This window comes from Petaurus breviceps, unplaced genomic scaffold, assembly GCF_028583685.1.
Source record: "Petaurus breviceps papuanus isolate PSGF00001 unplaced genomic scaffold, PetGlider_PUasm1.0 90692, whole genome shotgun sequence".
Classification (NCBI taxonomy): Eukaryota; Metazoa; Chordata; class Mammalia; order Diprotodontia; family Petauridae; genus Petaurus; species Petaurus breviceps.
In genome coordinates, this window is record NW_027187313.1 from 8,938,999 (window position 1) to 8,959,913 (window position 20,915).

At 37.1% G+C, this 20,915-nt stretch overlaps 1 protein-coding gene across 5 annotated transcripts in view; it reads right to left on the minus strand.

Moving 5' to 3' along the window:
* Positions 1-20,915, minus strand: part of SUCO (SUN domain containing ossification factor) — a 114,086-nt gene that overhangs the window by 54,353 nt on the left and 38,818 nt on the right. For all 5 annotated transcript variants that reach the window (XM_069065576.1, XM_069065575.1, XM_069065574.1 and 2 more), the window contains 4 exons: positions 10,261-10,415; positions 8,450-8,626; positions 8,159-8,303; positions 1,160-1,280 (listed from right to left, as the gene is read on the minus strand). In XM_069065576.1, the coding sequence (XP_068921677.1) occupies positions 1,160-1,280; positions 8,159-8,303; positions 8,450-8,626; positions 10,261-10,415 (598 nt within the window). The remainder of the gene's footprint in view (positions 1-1,159; positions 1,281-8,158; positions 8,304-8,449; positions 8,627-10,260; positions 10,416-20,915) is intronic.

The window sequence follows — 20,915 nt, forward strand, 5'->3', positions numbered from 1 at the left end:
TGTAAAGCTCTTGGCATAGGGTCTGACACATAGGTGCCATATAAATGTTAGCCATTATTATCTTAAATAAAACAGACCCTACCATAAGGGAGTTTATACATAAGCTCTGCAACTTCTCCACCAGAAAACCTTTTCTCCATGGGTATAGTGTCTTTCTGTATTATATAATCTTTTACACATGAGGAATGATGCAGTTGGATGTAACCTTAACATCAATAATTTTCAAGGAATTCTTTAACTTAACACTTGGGCCTTTCTACTCTGGTACAATATAGCAGAGGAAAGAAAAATAGATAACTATGACACTGAAAGTCAGTCTTCCTACACACACCTAACATGCATATACATATGTGTATATGACAAATGTTCTTGAGACTAGCTGGTTTTAAAACAAACTATATATCAAAACCAAGAATCTTGCTGGTGACTAAAACTGGAAAAGTATGAGTCAATGAGAAAGAAGCAGAGTAAAAGAACTCAGGGTGGGCCAACTGGGAGGTGGGAGCTAGTCAGAGAGGGGCATACATGATATCATTTTTATTTCTGCAATATCTCACTGAATGAATACAGTCTTCTCCCCAATTCTAATGCCAAAGACTCATTCATGCTGGTTGAGTTACCAAAATGGGAAGAAAAAAAAAGAAGCAAAACCCTAAATATAGCTAGAATGGAGTTTAACAACAACAAAATTATATCAGTTCTACTTAATTATGACCAATCACATAAACCTACCTTTAACATGGCACTGCATACAAGATAAAAATTCTAATGCTCTGTGTGATTTATAAAATCTCTTGATTTTATAAACTAGTTCTATACTACTGTTACTCAAATTCCAACGTCTCCCAAATAAGGTTTCAGTAAAACACAAAATACTTAATACTATTTGAATGTGTTTTTTTCTATAAAAACCTCTTGCTGAAATGTTTGCAACATCTCTGAAATAATTTGAAAAGCTTTCTTCCCAATAAAATGTAATTTAATAATAAAGTTGGCACTTTTTACTTGAAAAGTACTTATAGAATTCCAAAATTAAGATTTCTAAGAGTAAAGCATTAAGAATAAGATTACTTCAAATACTAATAATTTTATGTCACTATGAGAAAAAAATAAGAAATATTTAGTCTCTACATAGAAATGGAATAAACATGTTGCTTACTTTTTTCTTTCTCTACTTCCATAACTTTTTTTTTCCATTCATCAAATGTTGGAATGTCTCCTGGGTCTTTGGGGCTTACTACAGATGGGTCAGTATCACTAAGCTTTTTGTAATCTGGCACCTGAAAAAAATTCCATAAAACTTTAAATTTGTTTCAAGAGGTATTCAATGCCTACTATATAGAATACTCTTCTAGGTACTAGGTATATGAAGATTAAATTTAAAAAAAAACACATAATCTCTGACTTCCACAAGCTTAAATCCTAGTAGGCAGAACAAAAATATATACACAAAAATAAAAAAAAAATAGTTGTCTAAATACATATTCTAATAATTTTCTACAGTGAACTACAGTGGCACAAAAGATAAAAGGAAAGATCATTTCAGCTGAGGGGAATCATGGAAGGCTTCCGAGAGGTGTTAACCTGAAATAGGTATTGAAGAAAGAGAATTTCAACAGGTAAAGATATGGGAAGGGTAAATTTCAAGGTGAGGAAAGACTACACAAATACACACAATGAGGTGTGGTAGTATGACACCAGAGAAGAGTTAACTGTATAGTTTGACTACAGCATGAAGGAATACATGAAGAAGCCCAGTGTTGAGTTGCTACAAAAGCAGGTTAGAGGAAGATGACCTATCTGGGGAGGCTAGGTGGCGCAGTGAATAGAACACCAGACCTGGAGTCAGGAGGACCTGAGTTCAAATACAGCCTCAGACACTTGACATACTTACTATCCATGTGACTTTGGGCAAATCACTTAACCCCAACTACCCTCCAAAAAAAGGGCAATTAAAAAAAACGTTAAAAAAAATAATTCAAACATTTATTATTACATTTTCTTTCTTTTTTAAAGTAAAGAAACCAGTGGAGAGGGGAAAAACTACATAAAGAGTGCTTGCCAGGTTAAATAAATTCACCACCTTAAAAGATAGTTGTTAAACACTGAGATTAAGAGTTTGGGAATATGGGTGTTGAATGAAGAAGTATGGACCTCATTCAACTAATATAAAGCTACTTATTTCTATTTTTTCCAAAATAACTAACTAAAAACCAAATAAGTATAAAAAATTTATAAATCTAGTTGGCTAATTAAATCAAATTATTTATAACTGTTCAAAAAATCGCATTATATATTAAATGTTCCTTATATGTCTATTAAGTAGTAGTATATATACCAAGAGAAAGTGTGGCGCAGTATAGAGAGAGGTGGTAAAGTCAGGAAGCCCTAGGTTCAAAACCTGCCCCTGAAGCGTACTGCCTATGAGATCCTGGGCAAGTTGGTAACTGAAGGGTTCCCAGGCAATTCTATAAAACTAAGCCATAGAATAGTTGCCTATATATGGGTAGAGGTAAGTTTCTCAAATATATCAATTAAATCACAGGTTTGAATTCTCCCTCCCCCTCAAAAAAAGAAAATACTCATGAAGAAATCAAAGAACCAGAAGGAGGAAACATCATGGAGAAAATTTAGGTGAAGGTCAAAAGTCAGAAACACAAACTATAACGTCATCTGAGCTGAATATAATACAAATCACCTGAACAGAAAGAGGAAATGGATTAAAGTTGGTAAGAGGAACAACTCAGTAATAATGGAGGATGTCAAATTCCCAGTCCTCTGCTGGAACCCCTCCCTTTTCCCTTTCCCCCTGAAATGGAGTAGTTAAACTTAAGGAAACTTCCTTGAAAACAAAGCAAGAGGGGGGCGGAGCCAAGATGGCGGAGTAGAAGCACGACCCTCCCGCAGCTCCAGCTTCCACCCTCCCCAATCCATGTAAAAAGGGGACTCTAAACTCTTTGGAGCTGCAGAACCCACAAAATGACACAGAGAAGCTAACCTCCCGCTGAGAACAGCCCGGCAGGCCGGCAGGAATCGGCCAGCGCAGCGCTCTGGGAGCCGAGCCCAGCCCCACGCCAAGGCTTTAGCCCCAGGGCAGGCCTGACCAGCTGCCAGCCAGAGGGACTCCAGATCAGCAGCAGCTGTGGCCGTTTCCAGATTTATAACACATAGATGCGAAGGACAAGGTGAGAGGCCAGTGCATTCTGAACTTTGGAACCCAGTAAGTGGGAGTGTGGCTTTTACCCCCGGGGCGAGAAACCTCTGAGACACCTGCACAGCCTACCAGCGCCACGTGGCGGCTTCAGCTCCTGGCCTGCAGAGTGTAGGGGGACCAAGCACCAGTCTGAGGGGTCATCGCTCTTGCTTTAACCTGCTTGGATCTGGATTGCAGTCTAGGGTGGAGGTCCTGGGGTGTGTGTCCAGCTTGCCAGAGCGTGTGGAGACCTCAGAGAGGGCACCCATCTAATACCTCCGGCAGCTGAGAAAACCCCAGCGTTTGGGACGAAAACTCCCCGTCTGGTGGCAGAGTCCTACTGTGGCCAAAAGTCAAATCATTGAGTGGCAAAATGAGCAGGCAGAGGAAACAAAGCAGACAGAAGATTCCAACATTACACTCCTATTTTGGGGATAAGAAGGAGCAAGGCATGGAACAGGAGGAAATCAGTGAAGTCAGAACTCCTGCACCAAAAGCTTCAAAGGAAAATACAAGCTGCTTACAGGCCATAGAGGACCTTAAGAAGCAGATAAGAGAAGTGGAGGAAAAATTGGGAAGAGAAATGAGAACAATGCAAGAAAATTATGAAATGAGAGTCAACAGCCTGACTGAAGAAAATAATACCTTAAAAAACAGACTGACTCAAATGGCAAAGGAGGCTCAGAAAGGCAATGAGGAGAAGAATGCCTTAAAAAGTCGAATTTGCCAGATGGAAAAAGAATCTCAAAAGCTCACTGAGGAGAATCATTGCTTCAGAATTAGATTGGAGCAAATGGAAGCTAATGACTTTATGAGAAATCAAGATGCTGTCAAACAGATCCAAACAAATGAAAGAATAGAAGGCAATGTGAAATATCTCATGGGAAAAACCACTGACCTGGAAAATAGATCCAGGAGAGATAATTTAAAAATTATTGGACTGCCTGAGAGCCATGACCAAAGTAAGAGCCTGGAAAGCATCCTCCAGGAAGTTCTCAAAGAAAACTGCCCTGATGTTTTAGAACGAGAGGGCAAAATAGAGGTTGAAAGAATCCACCAATCACCTCCTGAAAAAGATCCCAAAAAGAAAACTCCTAGGAATATTATAGCCAGGTTCCAGAATTCCCAGATTAAGGAGAGAATATTACAAGCAGCCAGGAAGAAACAATTTGAATATTGTGGAAACACAATCAGGATAACCCAGGATCTGGCAGCTTCTACACTGAGGGATCGAAGGGCCTGGAATGTGATATTGCGGAGGTCAAGGGAGCTGGGATTAAAACCAAGAGTCACCTACCCAGCAAAACTGAGTATCCTGTTTCAGGGGAAAATATGGTCATTCAGTGGAATAGAGGACTTTCAAGCATTCTTGCTGAAAAAACCAGAGCTGAATAGAAAATTTGACATTCAGATACAAGAAGCAAGAGAAGCATGAGAAGGTAAACAGGGAAAAGAAATCATAAGGAACTTATCAAAGTTGAACTATTTTTTTTTTTAAGCAATTGGGGTTGAGTGGCTTGCTTGGGGTTGCACGGCCGGTTGTTGTTTCTGGGTGTGGTGCTGGGTGTCTGGGCCCGGATTTGATCCGGGTCGTCCCAGAACTGAGGCCGGTGCTCTTGCTTGCTGAGCCACTTGGCCAAAGTTGAACTATTAACATTCCTACGTGGAAAAACAATAATTGTAACTTATGAAACTTTTCTCAGTAGTTGAAGGGATTAGAAATATATATATTATATATATATATATGTCTTTATATGAGGGTATGCAGGCATATGAATACATATGTGAATGTGTGTATATATGTTTACAGGTATACATAGATAGAGGGCACGGGACCAATTTAACAGGAAGGGATGATACTTAAAAGGTGAAATTAAGAGGTGAGAGGGATATAATGAGAGGAGATGGGGAGAGACAGAGTGGGGCAACTATCTCATACAGAAGAGGCAAGGGAAAATGGTTACAATGGAGGGGAAGAATAGGAAGGCAAAAGGGAATGGGTCAACCTTATTCCTATTGAATTTGGCTTGAGGAGGGAGGGAAATACACACTAAATAGGGGATCTCACCCTCCAGGAGAATAGGGGGGGGAGAGGATGTGAGGGGGGATGATGGAAGGGAGGGCAGGCTGGGGGGGAGGGAAGTTGGAAGCACCCACTTTTGAAAAGGGACAGGATCAAAGTAGAGAATAGAACAAGTGGGATGTGGGATAGGAGGGAGGGAAATATAGTCAGTCTTTTACAATATATCTGCTATGTTATTGTTTTGCATTAGCCACACATATACAACCTATACTGAACTGCTTATCTTCCCAGTAAGGGTGGGTGATAAGGGAGGAAGGGAATGAATCTGGAATTCAAAGTTTTAAAATCAAATGTTTAAATATATATATATACTATTATCAATATTGTTATACATATAATTGGGAAATATAGAGATCCACCATGCCCTACTGGAAAAGTTGAAACGGGTATGGAAGAAAATATGGGAGAGAGCAGATCAGAGGTGGGGATATCCTGTGGGACTGCTGTTTTGGGGGGATGGGTGGGGGAAAAACGGGGAGAAAATTTGTAACTCAAAATCTGGCGGAAACGAATGATGTAAATCAGAAGTTAATAAAGCATTTAAAAAAAATTAAAATTAAAAAAAAAAAAGAAAACAAAGCAAGAACCAAAAAATAACTTCTACCCTTTAACATGGAGGGTTTGATTACTAGGGCAGGGGAGGAGGGTGTTAATTAAATAAAAAACTTAGGGGAAGTGACTACTCCCTCTAAGAACCTGTGACAAAAAAGAAAACCAAACTGAGTCTGACATTATTACTGTTCAAATAGGGGAGGAAGGGATAATACATGCTTGAAAAATAAACATTTTTTAAAAAGAAAATTCTTCCTATTAATACTAGTATAGTGTGTGTGTGTGTGCATGCACACACACATGGATGGAAGGTGTATATACAGTTAGCAATTCCATTAAAAAGATAATCTCTCTACACTGATAAAGGTAGCTACTTAACTTGTAGACAGTTAAGAAATAAATCCCAAGGAAATCCAATTTGACAAATACCTATTGAGTAAGCACTATGTACAAGGCACTGGTAGTTACTACCTATTGTGAGTGGTGGTAAACAAAGATGAATAGGCTCTCCATAGATATAAATGATATCATCTTACACTGGGTTCCACCTCACACTTATCAGACTGGTAAAAATGACAAAGAAAAAATAATTGTGGAGGGGCTGTGGGAAGACAGGAATATTGGTGCACTGTTGGTGGAGCTGTAAATTACATTCTTTCAGGATATAAGGCAGATTTTAGTGTGTGTGCAGGGGACTTTTATTATTTCTTAAGACTTCAGTTTCCCAGGATCCATAGCCATAACAATCTCTTGTTCCCAGGTATTAGATATGAGTTCCCACGATTATGGTTCAAAACATCTCCATCACACTATAATATAAACATCCATTGCGACTGTGCAATTAGATACAGGGATGAGGTGATGTAAACTTGTGAAGCTATTGCTGGCAAGATGCCTTCTTTGTTGTCCTATAAAGCAGGTGGGGAGCACTGATCAAGGGGTGGGGAACCTTAGGGTTGAATGTACAAGTTGGAATACTGTTGTGTGCCTTGATTGGCCCCCATCAAGGCTTGGGGGGAATCTTGTGTTTGCCTCAGCCAGTTGTCACTGAGGCGTAAGGGGATTTAAGGGTATGCACAAGCTGTAACTGTCTCAACTGACCCCATTGAGATATAAGGGTAGTTGGCCCTTCTTGCCAGCCCCTACAAAAAGGGTGATCAGGGAATACTGTAGGAGTTGTGCTTCTATTATCAGCACTCCTGAGAAAATTAGATTAGAATGAAAACTATTAACCCCTTCTTAATGTCTTTCCTTTCTGACCAGATCAAGAGTGAACCTGTACCAGCAGCTTTCTCATGTGTTGTGTTTGTCTTACACAGGAAAATAGTAACCATACCTCAAAAATCACTAAACTGTGCACTTGATCCCTCGCTGAGATGGCCAAACTCCTTGAGAAGGATGTCTACGACACGATCCACATTTTTCCTCTCTTAACTCTGCAGTATGACTTTTAGCCTCCTTATTGAATGGAAACTGTTTCCTCTGAAGTAACTAAAGAGCTATCAATTGCCAAACTGAATGGCCATTTCTAAATTCTCTTCCTTTTGGACTTCTCTGCAGCTTTTGACACTTGTCAATCACCCTCTTCTCAATACTCATCTCTCTAGGTTTTTGTGACACTATTTTCTCCTCCTCAGTCTTCTTCACTGGATCTACATCCAAGTCACACCTATTAACCATGATTGTCCCACAAGACTTTGTCCTGGGGCTTCTTCTCCTAGATTATCATCTCTTTGACAATGATTTCTAGATTTACTTACTCAATCTTACTACTTCTTCTAATCTCTAGTCTCACGTCTCCCAAAAAGTCTAAACTATTGTAACCAAATGAAGATAATATTTCAAGGAAAAACTATAGAGAATTTCTCTGATATTCCAGCCCTTTAATCATGGATGGGAGCACCAATCATTGTGCTGTAGCAGTACCAGGGTATTTGTTTCATAACTTACTTTAGAAAACTTTTGCTTAAAGAATCTTTAAAAGCACTGGATTGATTTGTTTATTCCAAGGGCAGACAACTTAATTGTTATAATCCCTGACTGATATCTACAATCCTCTTTCTTGATATGATATTAAAAGGGTGTTCTGGGTTTCAACTTCAAGCTAACAGGCAGCTGGGGGATACTATTTGTCAGAATTGTTAACTTTGAAACAACTCCACCTATACCACAATGCAGAAACAGTTGGATAAATGCCTAGGTGATCTGGCAAATCAATTCTCCCCCTTACTGAACATGTGGCAAAAAATAGTGACTTGATGTTTATAAAGAGACTAGCATTAAAAAGACTGACAGATATCAATGTATTAGATAACAAAGATTTCACTTACCTCTTTTAAGTTCTCTGAAGCATTTAATGCAGATTTTTGAAGATCTGCATCCTGCTCATTTGGTTCAACTGATTCAAATTCTGATTTAGTCATCATTCCCTTGTCTTGTGAAGAGGAAGTATTTTCTATATGCTGACCAACAAGACTACATATATGAAAGCAAAACAAATTTTAAGTGATAAACATTGGTTGGATCATATACACTGCAATCTAACCATGAAATGAATATATTAAAATGATCAAGTCATTTAAAACAAAAATAGCAAATTAAGTACAACTTTCCATACTCACCTTTCTGGTGAACTGACAAAAGCTGAATGTTCAACACGCTGGTCTAAACCAAGGGTCCCATGTTTTTCAACTTGGGGGTCTGAATAAAGGTTCCCATCAATGTTACAGTCAGTTTCAGACTGCTCAATTTCACTCAAACTAGCAAGCGGGATATCAGCACTGGCATTTTCTAGTTCACTGAAGGAAAAATAAAAACAAAAACATTCTGATTACTGAAAAAGACTGAACTATTTAAAAATACAAGTATGTCTAGCACAATGCCATAACTAAAGGCAAAAATTGTAAGAAAGTAAAATGCTTCAATCAAACAAGTTTTCAGGTATACTTATATACCATTTTCTAGAATAAATGTATTTTCCTATTTTAATTCATTTGTTTGATTAGTTTTGCTGCTATAGTAAGAGAATCTTCCCTTTCCACAAAATTCACAAACAAGTACTTTAAAAGAAAAAAACTAAAAATACTTTAATTACCATGTATAGCATATTGACAATAACCAATCTGATATATTATGTATACTAATTATCTTTGGATTGCCTATATTTCTATTTCTATATCAATAAAATTTTACTGTGCTAAAGTTGCCATAGTAAAAAAAAAATCATCTATCATTTAAAAAATAACACTAAAGTTTTTATAACATTTCAGACTTTTATTTTTAAAATATTAAAGGCCCCAACATTTGATTTCTTGGGGAGAAATAAAGGATAGTCAAATATATCTTGTTATTTGTGGGAAAAGACTTTACATTTACTACTTCTATAAAATAATCTTTATTATATGTGTATGTGCTGTCTGATGATGACGATGATGATAATGACAACAATGATGATGACGATGATGATGATGGCAAAACAGGCATAGGGACAGGGGATTAACCCTGTGATTTCAATGATATATACAGAGAAATGAGGAAACATTCTTTCTTCATGCAGGACTATACCTTCTCTGAAACTTACAGTCTTAGAGATATGCTTAGGTCACTCAAGGGCTCATAGCCAGAAAGTGATAGAAGCAGGACTCAAAACCAAATGTGTCAGGCCAGCACTCTATGCACTAGCAATAATAAATAGCTGACACTTGAAATTTGCAAAATATTTGACATACATTATCTCATTTGATTCTTACAACAATCTTGTAAGGTATTTTATCTATACTATACTATAGGTATTTTATCTCCATTTAATGGATAAGAAAGCTAATAATCAGAGCGGTTAAGTTATTAGCATAGTCATGCTAATAAGTGTCAAAGGCAGAATATCAAACCAAATTTTTCTGATTCCCAAGTCTAGGACTATCCTATCCACTATGCCACAGTATAACTACTCATAAGCTCCTTGGGGTGTAGGCCCATATCTTGCATACATTTTTATATTCTTCCACACTGGGTCTGCTAGAATGGCAGAAAAAATTATAGAGAAAATATATACAAAATACAGAAAAAAGGGGGGAAATGTTATAGCTTTATTATAAAATTAATGCAACCTAAAGACAAAATAAGATTGAAAATATTGGAGTAAGACCAAAAACATAGGATTACAGCAATGATACCTAATAGAACTGACTGGTATATAATTTGCAAATTCTAGAAAACTACAATAAAGAGTTTACTCAGTATATTTAATAAATATACTGCTTTTGGGGAACTTACTATCTTCACTTTCATCTGATAAATGATAAGAAAATCAAAAGATAAAGCACAAAGATTGGCATTATTTGCCTAAATTAAATTTTTGGATAAGGTTGCTTCATATCAAAAATACAAATGATTCTATCTTTAGTTGATCAAGAAAAAATAAAATTAGTTATACTTAGGTTCTGAGACTGGAGTGATCTCTGAGGTAGATGAGGTGGAAATATTCTCAACATTTTCAATATTTGCAGCTATACTAGGAGAATCTCCATTGATGTCAACTGATGGGAGTGTCTCAACTACAGGTGAACTTAAAATCCTTGACTGTGTATCCTGTTTTAAAAAAAAAAATTATTTTTATATAAAATCACAATGTTAACTGTTATCCTTAATAGGTTTATATGGAAAATATTTTCTGGGCTAACAACATTCATAAAAATATTTTTCCCCCACAAAAATGCTCTTCCTTTCCACTTGACCAGCCTATTTAAATCTTTGCATTTAATTTCATATTCTACTTATTTTCATATTACATTTACAAAATTGTAAATTAATTTTAAAAATCCTGCCCTACTGCTATTTTTCCAACTGTCCCATTCAAAATTTTTCTTTAATCTATAGTGAAGAGTTTCCTCTTAGCAAATAAATATTTATTGAATGCTTTCTCTGTGCAAAGCACAACAAAATGGGAGTGAATATGGTGGGAGGTAGAGAAGCAGATGGTTACAACCAATCAATTTATACAACTATTCTTACTTGCAAATTAGAGTGCATAATGATCATCTACTTGAACACTAATTTGTCAATATACCTCTTAAAACATAGCACCCAGAAATGAACATAATGGTCTACATATAAGATGTCTGAACAGCACAGAACTGTTATATTCCATGTACCTCAATTTCCTCATTTGTAAAATGAGGTTTTGAGGGGTGGGAGAGGTAAGAGAAAATACTTTTTAACTGAAAAAAATGTATTTAATTAAAAAATGACTCAATGGCATTTAAGTTACCTTACAGTTCTAAATCTATGGTCCTATGATTTAGACATGATGCTTCCACATATGCAGGCTGTTTGCTTTATGCTATTAAAATCCTACTCTAATAATTTGCTGAGGGGTCTTATAAGATACATGAGTAGTGTGTAAGTTCTGATAGAGCTCACCAAACTAGAAAGACTTCAAAAACATTCTCCAACTTATGTGAGGCCTGATTTGCAGAGGCCCAATTATATGAGGGTTAAGTAGTAGATAATTGTTCTTTTGTAAACAAACCAAAGAATAAGGCCAAGGATAGGGGGCAGCAAAATTCATAAAAATTATCTACTAAGGTGTTGAGGGGTTTGCTTTCTAAATTCATGGAGGAAATATGTGGATCCCTGAAACATTTAAAATATAACATTAACTTCAAATTTCTTTTCATACCAATTTACTTTCAAGATGGATCTTTCCACTGCTAGAATTTTTGAAATTATTTACTAGATCCAAATGCAGGGCTTAAATTTTATCTTGATAGGTACTGAAATGCAACTAGTTTTTAACGGAAAAGACAGAATCTAAAAGTCTTTCCTTAACTTTCTTTCCTTGTTATATTTGTTAAATTTATTAAATAATTTGCAGCCTTTTCACTGAATGGTATACTAATTGCCTTATAATAGTAGACTTGTTTCATAAATCCATACAAATTTCAGGAAAATACATATCTAGTTCGTGATAAACCATACAGAGAAACACAATTTTTTTTTTAAGCAATCGGGGGTAAGCAACTTGCTCAAGGCTACACGGCCAGTTATCCCTGGGTGTAGTGCTAAGTGTCCGAGCCCGGGACTCTTTCTCCAGGTCATCCCAACACTGGAGCCTGCACTCTTACTCGCTGAGCCACCTGGCCACCCCTAAGCAATTGGAGTTAAGTAACTTGCTCAAGGTTACACAGCCAAGTGTTTCTGGGTGGATGCTAAGTGTCTGAGCCAGGGATTCGCTCCCCAGGTCATCCCGACACTGGAGCCAGTGCTCTTACTCTCTGTGCTACCTGGCCACCCCGAAACACAATTTCTTAATATGGGAGGATTTTCCTCTCATCTTCCCAAATATAATTTTCTTCATAAATTTCCTCAATTTTTCTATTCTACTTTACAGGTGGCAGCCATACTAGCTGAGTTCTCATAACAGTATACTATGAGAGAGATGGAGTGAAATAATATGTCCATTTTACATATAGAAAAGATAAAGATCAAAAAAGACAAATAACTTGTCTGATAAGTTTATAAATGGATTTTTTAAAGTCTTCTAACTTTACATTTATTATCTTTACCCACAACATAAATATTGCTTTTATGAATGAAAAGGATAGTTTAAAATTCAGTACTCATATATGATCTATATTACATAACAGTAAAACAGAAGCACAGTAAATTCATAGTTCTTACCCTGAATGTTTAAAAAAAAAAGGATCGGGGACTGGTTTTTGGATTGATCACTGTTCTTATTATAATAATTTTGACCTTTGTCACAAATGTCCTTTTAAGTACAATGAGAACTTTAGATGACTTCAAGCTAAATATGAATTAATAGTGTGATATAGCAGCAAAGAACTGCAATGTAATCTTAGATTGCACTAAACATCATAGCATACAGGACTAAGGTACAGTCACACGGCTAGTAAGTGTGTCAAGTATCCGAGGCTATATTTGAACTCAGGTCCTCTGAGGGCTGGTGCTCTCTTCACTGTGGTACCTAGCTTGCCCCCAGTTTTTACATTTTTAAAAGAAAGTTTTATTGTACTGAAAAATGTACAAATCATTCTTGGTTCAAGGCCTGTACACAAAAAGCCAATGGGTCAAATTTGGCTCTTAGTTACATTTCAACAATTCCTGGGCTAGAACACATTTGGATATTGTGTTCTGAGCACCACATTTCAAGAAGATCAATCATCTGCTCCAGAATAGAGAAGGGTGACAAGGGTGGTGAAGAGCCTCTAATGGGAATGTAAATTTTTAAGATCTTCCCTGCCCCTAGGTTAAGTACACCTAGAGCCAGTGGTGGGAGGTTTCTTTTACAAGAGATACTTTGTGATTGGGCAATGGGTCAAGAAGGTTGTTACATTCTCTGAGCCAGGAGAAGGCTATATAAGCCCTGATGTGAGGCTTTGCTTTGGGGCTCACTTTGAGAAGTGTTGTGTGATTTGACCAGATTGAGACTCTGGGCAGCTGTTGAGAGCCCCCCCCGCTTTGAAAACCCAGATATTGATGCTTCCCTCTCTGGTAACTGGGATTAGGTATAGATGTATGTAATGGTTGGACAATTTGGAAGCCTGTCTGCTGAAAGGTTCTTGTAATTTATGCTTGTAACCTTCTGTATACTCTGAAGTTTGGGGTGCTGCCCTTTTTCCCCTGAACTAGGTAAATGATGTATGTTTGATTGATTAAAGCAAGAATGTTAACCCATTTTGAGTTGCTTTCCTTTAGCAAAGCAGATCTAAGAACCTGTGTTGGCAGCCACCCTGGGTATGCTAGGGTGCTTGCCACTACAAGCCTTGAAAACCTACCCTATGAGAATCTATCTGTTGAAGGAAATGGGAGTATTTACAAGACAGAAGTAAAAAAGACTTCAGGGGGCATGGTTGGGAGTAGCAAGGATGAAAACTCTTGTCAAATATTTAAAGGACTATCACATAGAAGAATGATTAGAGTTTTCTTAGCTCCTGAGGGCAAAAGTAGAGCAATGTTGTACAAAAGCAAATTAAAACTTGATAAAGAAAAAAAACTTCTAAATGAGTAGAGCTATCGAAAACATCTAGAATGGGATGGGATGCTTCAAAGGTTCCCATGACTGAAGGTCTTTAAGCAAAGACTAGATAATCAATCATTTGTTATATAGAAGGGGTTTTAAAGAATAAGCTGGACTCCCAAATCAAAGCTGTGATTCTATATTTTTCATTGCCCTGGTTAAAGAATGGATCACCTATTGTTCAATCTGACAATGAACCTATATGTACTTATGCTGGTACTGAAGAAGACACTGGTACTGAGACTAGACTCAGCATAGAAGCCTCTAGAGAATGTATTCCAATGGAATAGCCTCCAAGAAATCAGGGTCAGCTCTGTGCCACAAAGAAACAAGACAGCAGTATTTCTGTGGGGACAGCATGGGAGGGGGATAGGCTGTCACATGGATGATGCTCCTCAGACCACAACACCCTTACTGAGTAAAAGGTAAAAGGAAATATAGGAGCCCTCTGTGCTTACTGTTGCTTCTAAACAAACATAAAACAGCAGGGCAAAACATAGTATTAAAATGTGTCCTCCAACAAGGTGTTTCCATTAATAATAAGATATATAAGATGATTTTTATACCTTTGAGAATCAGTATCCTCTTAATTATTAATATCAAATAAGGCATAAAACAGGGAGATATAGTTATCAAAAGTTTCTGCACTCATGAAGAATGCCCAGTATATAATACAAGTAAAAGACAGATTTCCTAAAGACAATAAGGTTTCCCATGCAACCTCAGTTTATGAACATCATTAGGCTAGCTACATCAAATTCCAGAACACTGTAGAATTTCCTTAGAGAGATACAAAGGCATATGTGTATATGTATATGTATGTATGTACATATATATACATATACACATGTATCCACACAGAGGAAAAACTAAATGAATTTAGAATAACTCTTGTCTAGATAATATGTAACAATTAGATACTAAATGAGCTGGCTTCTAAAAATTAAGAAATTTAGGCCTAGAATAAAATGGGAGTAAAATAGGCAATATCGCACATGGGAAGTTATGTAGTCCTTTCAATGATTGTGAAAGGTTATTCCCAAAACCCATCTTCCTTAATATTTTTCCAATAATTCTATATGGCAGCAAATCATGGATTAACTCATTCTCTTAGGGAATCAGAACTGCAAGTTAAAAAAAAGGAGAATACACAATTCATGATGGACATAAATAGGCTACAGCACATTACAAACTATGAAATGGCATAAAAAGATAATGAGATAGCAAATAGCCCTGTCATGCACTGGAAACAAGAGATAAGAGAAGGTCATTCCATTGTCTATCCTAGTATAGCATGATGTTAGGATAAAAGCAGAATGTCCTGACTACAGAACGCCTGCCTCCTAAGGACATTTTACAGAAAGATAAGGGTTATACAGAATTAGAAAGCATGTGTGTTTTGCTCTCTGCCACTAGAGGGAGTGCTCACATAAATAAGATTAAGGATCACTGAAATTTTGATGTATCTCTCAAGCAGTAACTTGCAAAATATCCTCAATAGTACCAACAACTTGATTTTTTAAAAGTCAAGTGTTGGTGCTAGTGATTAGTATGTGCCAAAAACTGTGCTAAGCAAAGGGAATACACATTAAAAATAGCACTTGCTTTCTAAGTAGCTTAGCTTCTAATGGGAGAGACACATAAAGCAGATATAAGGCAATCTCAGAAGGAAAAAGCACTAACAGCTGAGGGGATTGGACTAGGGCCGGCCTCCTACAGAAGATGACACATATGGAGGTGAGAGGTAGAGGTGAGAAAAAGCATTCCAGGGATGAAGGACAGTCAAAGCAAAAGAAAGCAGAAAGGAGACAGAGCTTATATGATGCAGCAAAAGTAGGCAAGTATGGCTGGACCATAAAATATGTTGGGGGAAGTAGTATGAAAGCAGACTGCAAAGACAGAAAGGAGCCAAGTTATTAAATGTCAAACAAAAATCTCTATATTTTAGTAGGGGTAATAGGAAGTCACTAGAGCTTACTGAGTTGGGGAAAGGGATTAGAAGGGTGACATGCTCCAGTTTGCGCTGTAAGAAAATCCATTAGAGGATAGAAGTAGGGAAAGACTTGTAACAGGAAGAATAATTAGAAGGTTACTGTAATAATTGAGATGAGAAGTGAGGAGGGCCTGAACAAGATGGTGGCTATGTAAATGGAGAGAAGGGATGGTAAAGAATAAATGAAGTGAAGATGTAAACAACAAACATTTGCAACTGACCAGATACAAGAGTATTGAGAGTAATGAGAGTGAAGAATTAAGGATGAGACTGGGGTTGACAACCTGAGTAACTGGAAGGATGGCAGTATCTTAAGAGTAAATACTAAATTCAGAGGAAAGGTGGGTTTGGAGGGAAAGATAATGAGTTTCCTTTTGGACATATTTAGTTTAAGATACCGATGATACATCCAGACTTAAATGTTTAATAGGCAGTTGATTAGACAAAACCTGAGTTCAGGAGAGGGAACAGAACTGAATATATAGATCTGGAAGACATCTGCTTAGGGATGAAACCTGAGCCCAAAAAAGCTAACAAAATCTCCAACAGAAACTATGTAGAAGGATGAGAGAGGGATGAGAGAGAGAGAGAGAGAGAGAGAGAGAGAGAGAGAGAGAGAGAGAGGAGAACTCAAGGAAGAATCCTGTAACACATCCATCATTATCTGACATGATATAGATTAGGATCCATGACAAGAGAATGAGGAGTGGTCAGATATATAAAAGGATAACCAACAGAGAGCTATGCCATGAAAGCCCAGAGAGCAAAGAGTACATCGAGAAGGATAAACTGGTTGGCATTGTCAAATGTTACAAAGAGACCAAGAAGGATAAAGACTAAGAAAAGGCTGTGAAGTGTGGTAATTAAAAAATCACTGGTAACTGGAGAAAGAAGTTTAAATTAAATGATGATAATGGAAGTCAGATTACAGAGATCTGAGAGGAAACAGAGGCACTAAGTGTAAATTCGTTTTTAAAGATTAGCTGAGAAGGGGAGAAGAAATAAAGGACAATAGCTAGTGGGGAATGTTAAGAACTAAGGTAGGTTTTTTCAGTTTTGCTAATTTCTAAGAATGGAGGAGGACTTGGTTGTATGTGTATGCATAAGGAAAAAAAGCAGTAGATGGGGGGGGGAGGGGAGGGCGTTAAGAGTAAGGGTAATCTGAGACCAGTGGCTCCCATTTAGTTATTCAGAAATTCTTATAGGGTTGGTTCACAAAGAGAGATCAAGAAGTGTGTGCTAAAAATTCTTTAACAGCACCTAGTAAATAAATTTCCCATTTAAAGAAATACATTTTCCTCTGTGAAAACAAATGTGTATTGTTTCAAATATTATAGATTTGTTTTTCAGCAGTTTGAAATTATCATGACTGTACACATAATAATGGTACTTATGCAGCAATTATATCAAATTTTGACCACTTCTGAGTAAGTGAAATGTGCTCTTGTACCTTCTCAGCCTATCATCCAATTCTCTGTTAACTTCAAAAAAGAATTCAACATTTGATTACATGCTGATTCCCAACAGATGGTCAGGAGCATGCATTCACATTCTCTAATTTGCATACTGTACCAAAATTTGCATTCTGCACCAAAACTCCCTCATTTCCCCATTACCTTCTAACTGTACCTCCTGAGCTGTGTAATCAGGTGATCAAGATATTACAGACATTTGAGTTCTTGGAGCACAAATGTCAGGCTGTTTGAAAATCATGATTGGTGGGCATGCACATTACAAGTTATCTTAAAACTATCACAGACCACCACAAATGCTCTGTAGAAACAAGCCTGTTGCTTCTCACCGCAGTAGTAGTAGCTGCTTTCCGATTTAAACTTACCCTGTTTGTTTAGCTTACTATTTTTCTATCTGGCACATTTTCAAAGCACTAGTTAGCAACACTGGTCAGTTGTTCATAAAGTTCCTATGAGTGTTGCCAGGGTGCCAAGGGGAGAAGAAAATAAAATCACATCTAAAGAGATTCTTGCCTTACAATAGTTTTATTTTAAACATTGTCAAAAATGATGCAATACGTGCAATTCAACTTTTAAGCACAATTATTATTCAATGTAGTGCTTGTCATTTATCAGTAGAAAAGTAAATATTTTATCATGTAATCAGAGACTCATTTGATTAGGTAAATTTAAAAATTAATTCCCATCTCTCAGCAGAGAGTTAGCAAAATTCTCCTATTTTCCATCACATATTTGTATGATCATGAAATTTCATTTTCCCAACACTGGGGCCGGTGCTCTTACTCACTGAGCCACCTGGCCGCCCCTGGATTACTTCTTTTGATTCTAGAATATCCCATATAAAATATTAATAATTATTTTATAATTGGTTCTATATTATGTCTTTTTTTATAATTACAAGTAGAATATAAATTTATAAACGTGTAAATTTTTATTTTAGAAACTTTAGGGGGCAAAAGTTATCATTGTACTTCCTGTAAGGACTTAATGAATTAATCTAAGAGAATGTAAATAGTATATTAAATTACCCTTTTCACCACACATTTTTTTAAAAGGGGTCTGTAGATGAAAAAATGTGGGAAACCACCAAGCTAGAGAAAGGAAGGGATGGGATCAATTGAACATATAAAGGGGTTCGCTTTGGCAAGGTGAAGAGGGTACTTTTTCAGAGTGGATTAAAGGAAAAGATAGTGGGTATGATCTCAGAAAAGAGATTAGATAAGAAGGAGTTCAGAGCAAATGGCCTCAATTTTTTTTTTTTTGGTGAGATATGGGATAAGTTTGAGGCAAAGGATGTTGTGGAGGAGCTTGAAAAGATTACATAGGTTTTGGCACAGTTACTACATAGAGTAAAACAAGGAACCAATTTGGGAAGAGTAGAAGTATTGCTTTGTTGCAGTGAGAACTCAGGGGAGATAAAATAAATTTGTAGTGTACCCAGTCAGCACAGTTTCTTGACTTTTCTTGCTCCACTAAAGAGAACATGAGTAGAAAGAAAAGCAGCAGTTGGTTAAGAATAATCCAAGGTTGAAATTGAGCAGGGTATAAAGGGCAAAAGAACAAGGAACACAGGATGGTAGGTGTTAAACTGATTCACCAAGTGGATGGGACTAGAAAGGAAGAATAGAGCCTCAACAGAGGTTGCACAAGGCCTGGGAAAGCACTGATGGGTAGAAGAATTTGAAGTTATGGTGTTGACAAAATTTGTATAGTAATAAAGTGCAGGAAGAACGTAATGACAAAAGATTGTGAACAGAGAGAAAAATTTCAGCATTCTTAAACATCAAAGTGGAAGATTCATAGGTAATAGCAAGATCAAGGGTATTACTATTCCTATGTGTAGTTGAAATAGAAGGGAGAAACAGGTCTTGAGGGCTGAGTGTATGTACTGAGGAACTGGAAAATTAGCCTAACTCAAGAGACCTAGTATGAGGTTAGGAAGTAGAGCAGAAGGTGAGACTGTGAGTGATCTTGTTAAGAAAGCAGGAAGGATGTCCCAGGGGAAGTGGTCTACACAGAATAGCCACTGAGATCTAGATGAGTTTATAATCTGGACTGAGTGAAATTCATAGAAGGAAAAATTAGTCAGTGATGGTAGTAGAGGGAAGTTCTGTAATTGGCAATAAAGAGCATAGAGTATAAGAATTCCTGCCATAAACAGCAATCCTAACCTCAGACGAAGTTAAAGGAAAAGCATACCTAATTAAAAGATAATCATGGAAACTACATTTCCCTAAAAGGTTACAAAGACAATGAAGTAATACCAAATTTTTTATAGTAAGTCTCCATGATGAAGGCCTCATTTCTAAAATATAAACTAAGTATAGAACTGAGTCAAATTAAAAATAAGAGACATTCCCCAATTGATAATTGGTCAAAGGATACAAACAGGAAGTTTTCCGAAGAAGTTTTCCGCTATCACAATCCTTTGAAAATATGCTCTAGGGGCAGCTAGGTGGCGCAGTAAACAGAGTACTGGCCCTGGAGTCAGGAGCACCTGAGTTGAAATCCAACCTCAGACACTTAACACTTATTAACTGCGTGACCTTTGGCAAGTCAATTAATCCCAACTGCCCTGCCTTCCCCCCTCCAAAAAAGGAAAAAAGAAGAAAATAGGCTCTAAATCAATGTTGATTTGTTGTTGTTCTTCTTGTTCAGTTATTTCAGCAGTGTTTGACTCTTCATGACCCCATTTTGGGGCTTTTCTGGTAAAGAGTTGGTTTGCCATTTCCTTCTTCAGCTCATATTACAAATGAGCAACACAAGCAAAAAGGGTTAAGTGACTTGCTAAGGGTCACACAGCTAAGTAAGTCTCTGAGGTCAAATTTGAACTTATGAAGATGAGTCTTCCTGATTCCAAGTCCAGTGCTCTATCCACAGAGCCACCTAACTGTCCCCACTATTGATTAGAGAAGTGCAAATTAAAACAACTCTTGAGGTACCACCTCGCATGTACCTATTTGAAATGACAAATGTTAGAGATGAGGGAAAAATGAGCACTAATGAACCGTGGAATACTGAACTGGTTCGACCATTCTGGAAAACAATTTGGAAGTATGCCCAAAGGGCTATAAAATCATGCATACCATCTTTGACCCAGCAACACCACTATTGGCTCTGTATCGCAAAGGGATCAAAGGAATAGAAAAAGGATCTATTTGTACAAAAATATTTAGAGGAGTTCTTTTTATGGGGGCAAAGAACTGGATATCCAAGGGATGTTCATCAAGTAGAGAAGGGCTGAACAAGTCATGGCATATGATTATGATGGAATACTATTGTGCTATAAGGAGTGATCAGGGTGGGGGGAGTGGTTTAAGAAAAACAGGACAAGACCTACGTGAACTGATGCAAAATGAAATATGAAGAACCAGGAGATCATTATGCAAAGTAACAACAATACTGTAATGATGATCAACTGTGAAAAACTTGGCTACTCTGATCAGTACGATTCAAAACAATCCCAAAGCACTCATGATGAAAAAATGCTAGCCACCTGCAGAGACAGAACTGATGAACTCTGAATACAAACTGAAGTATAATTTTTTCACTTTATTTGTCTTGCTTTCTGGGGGAAACGACTA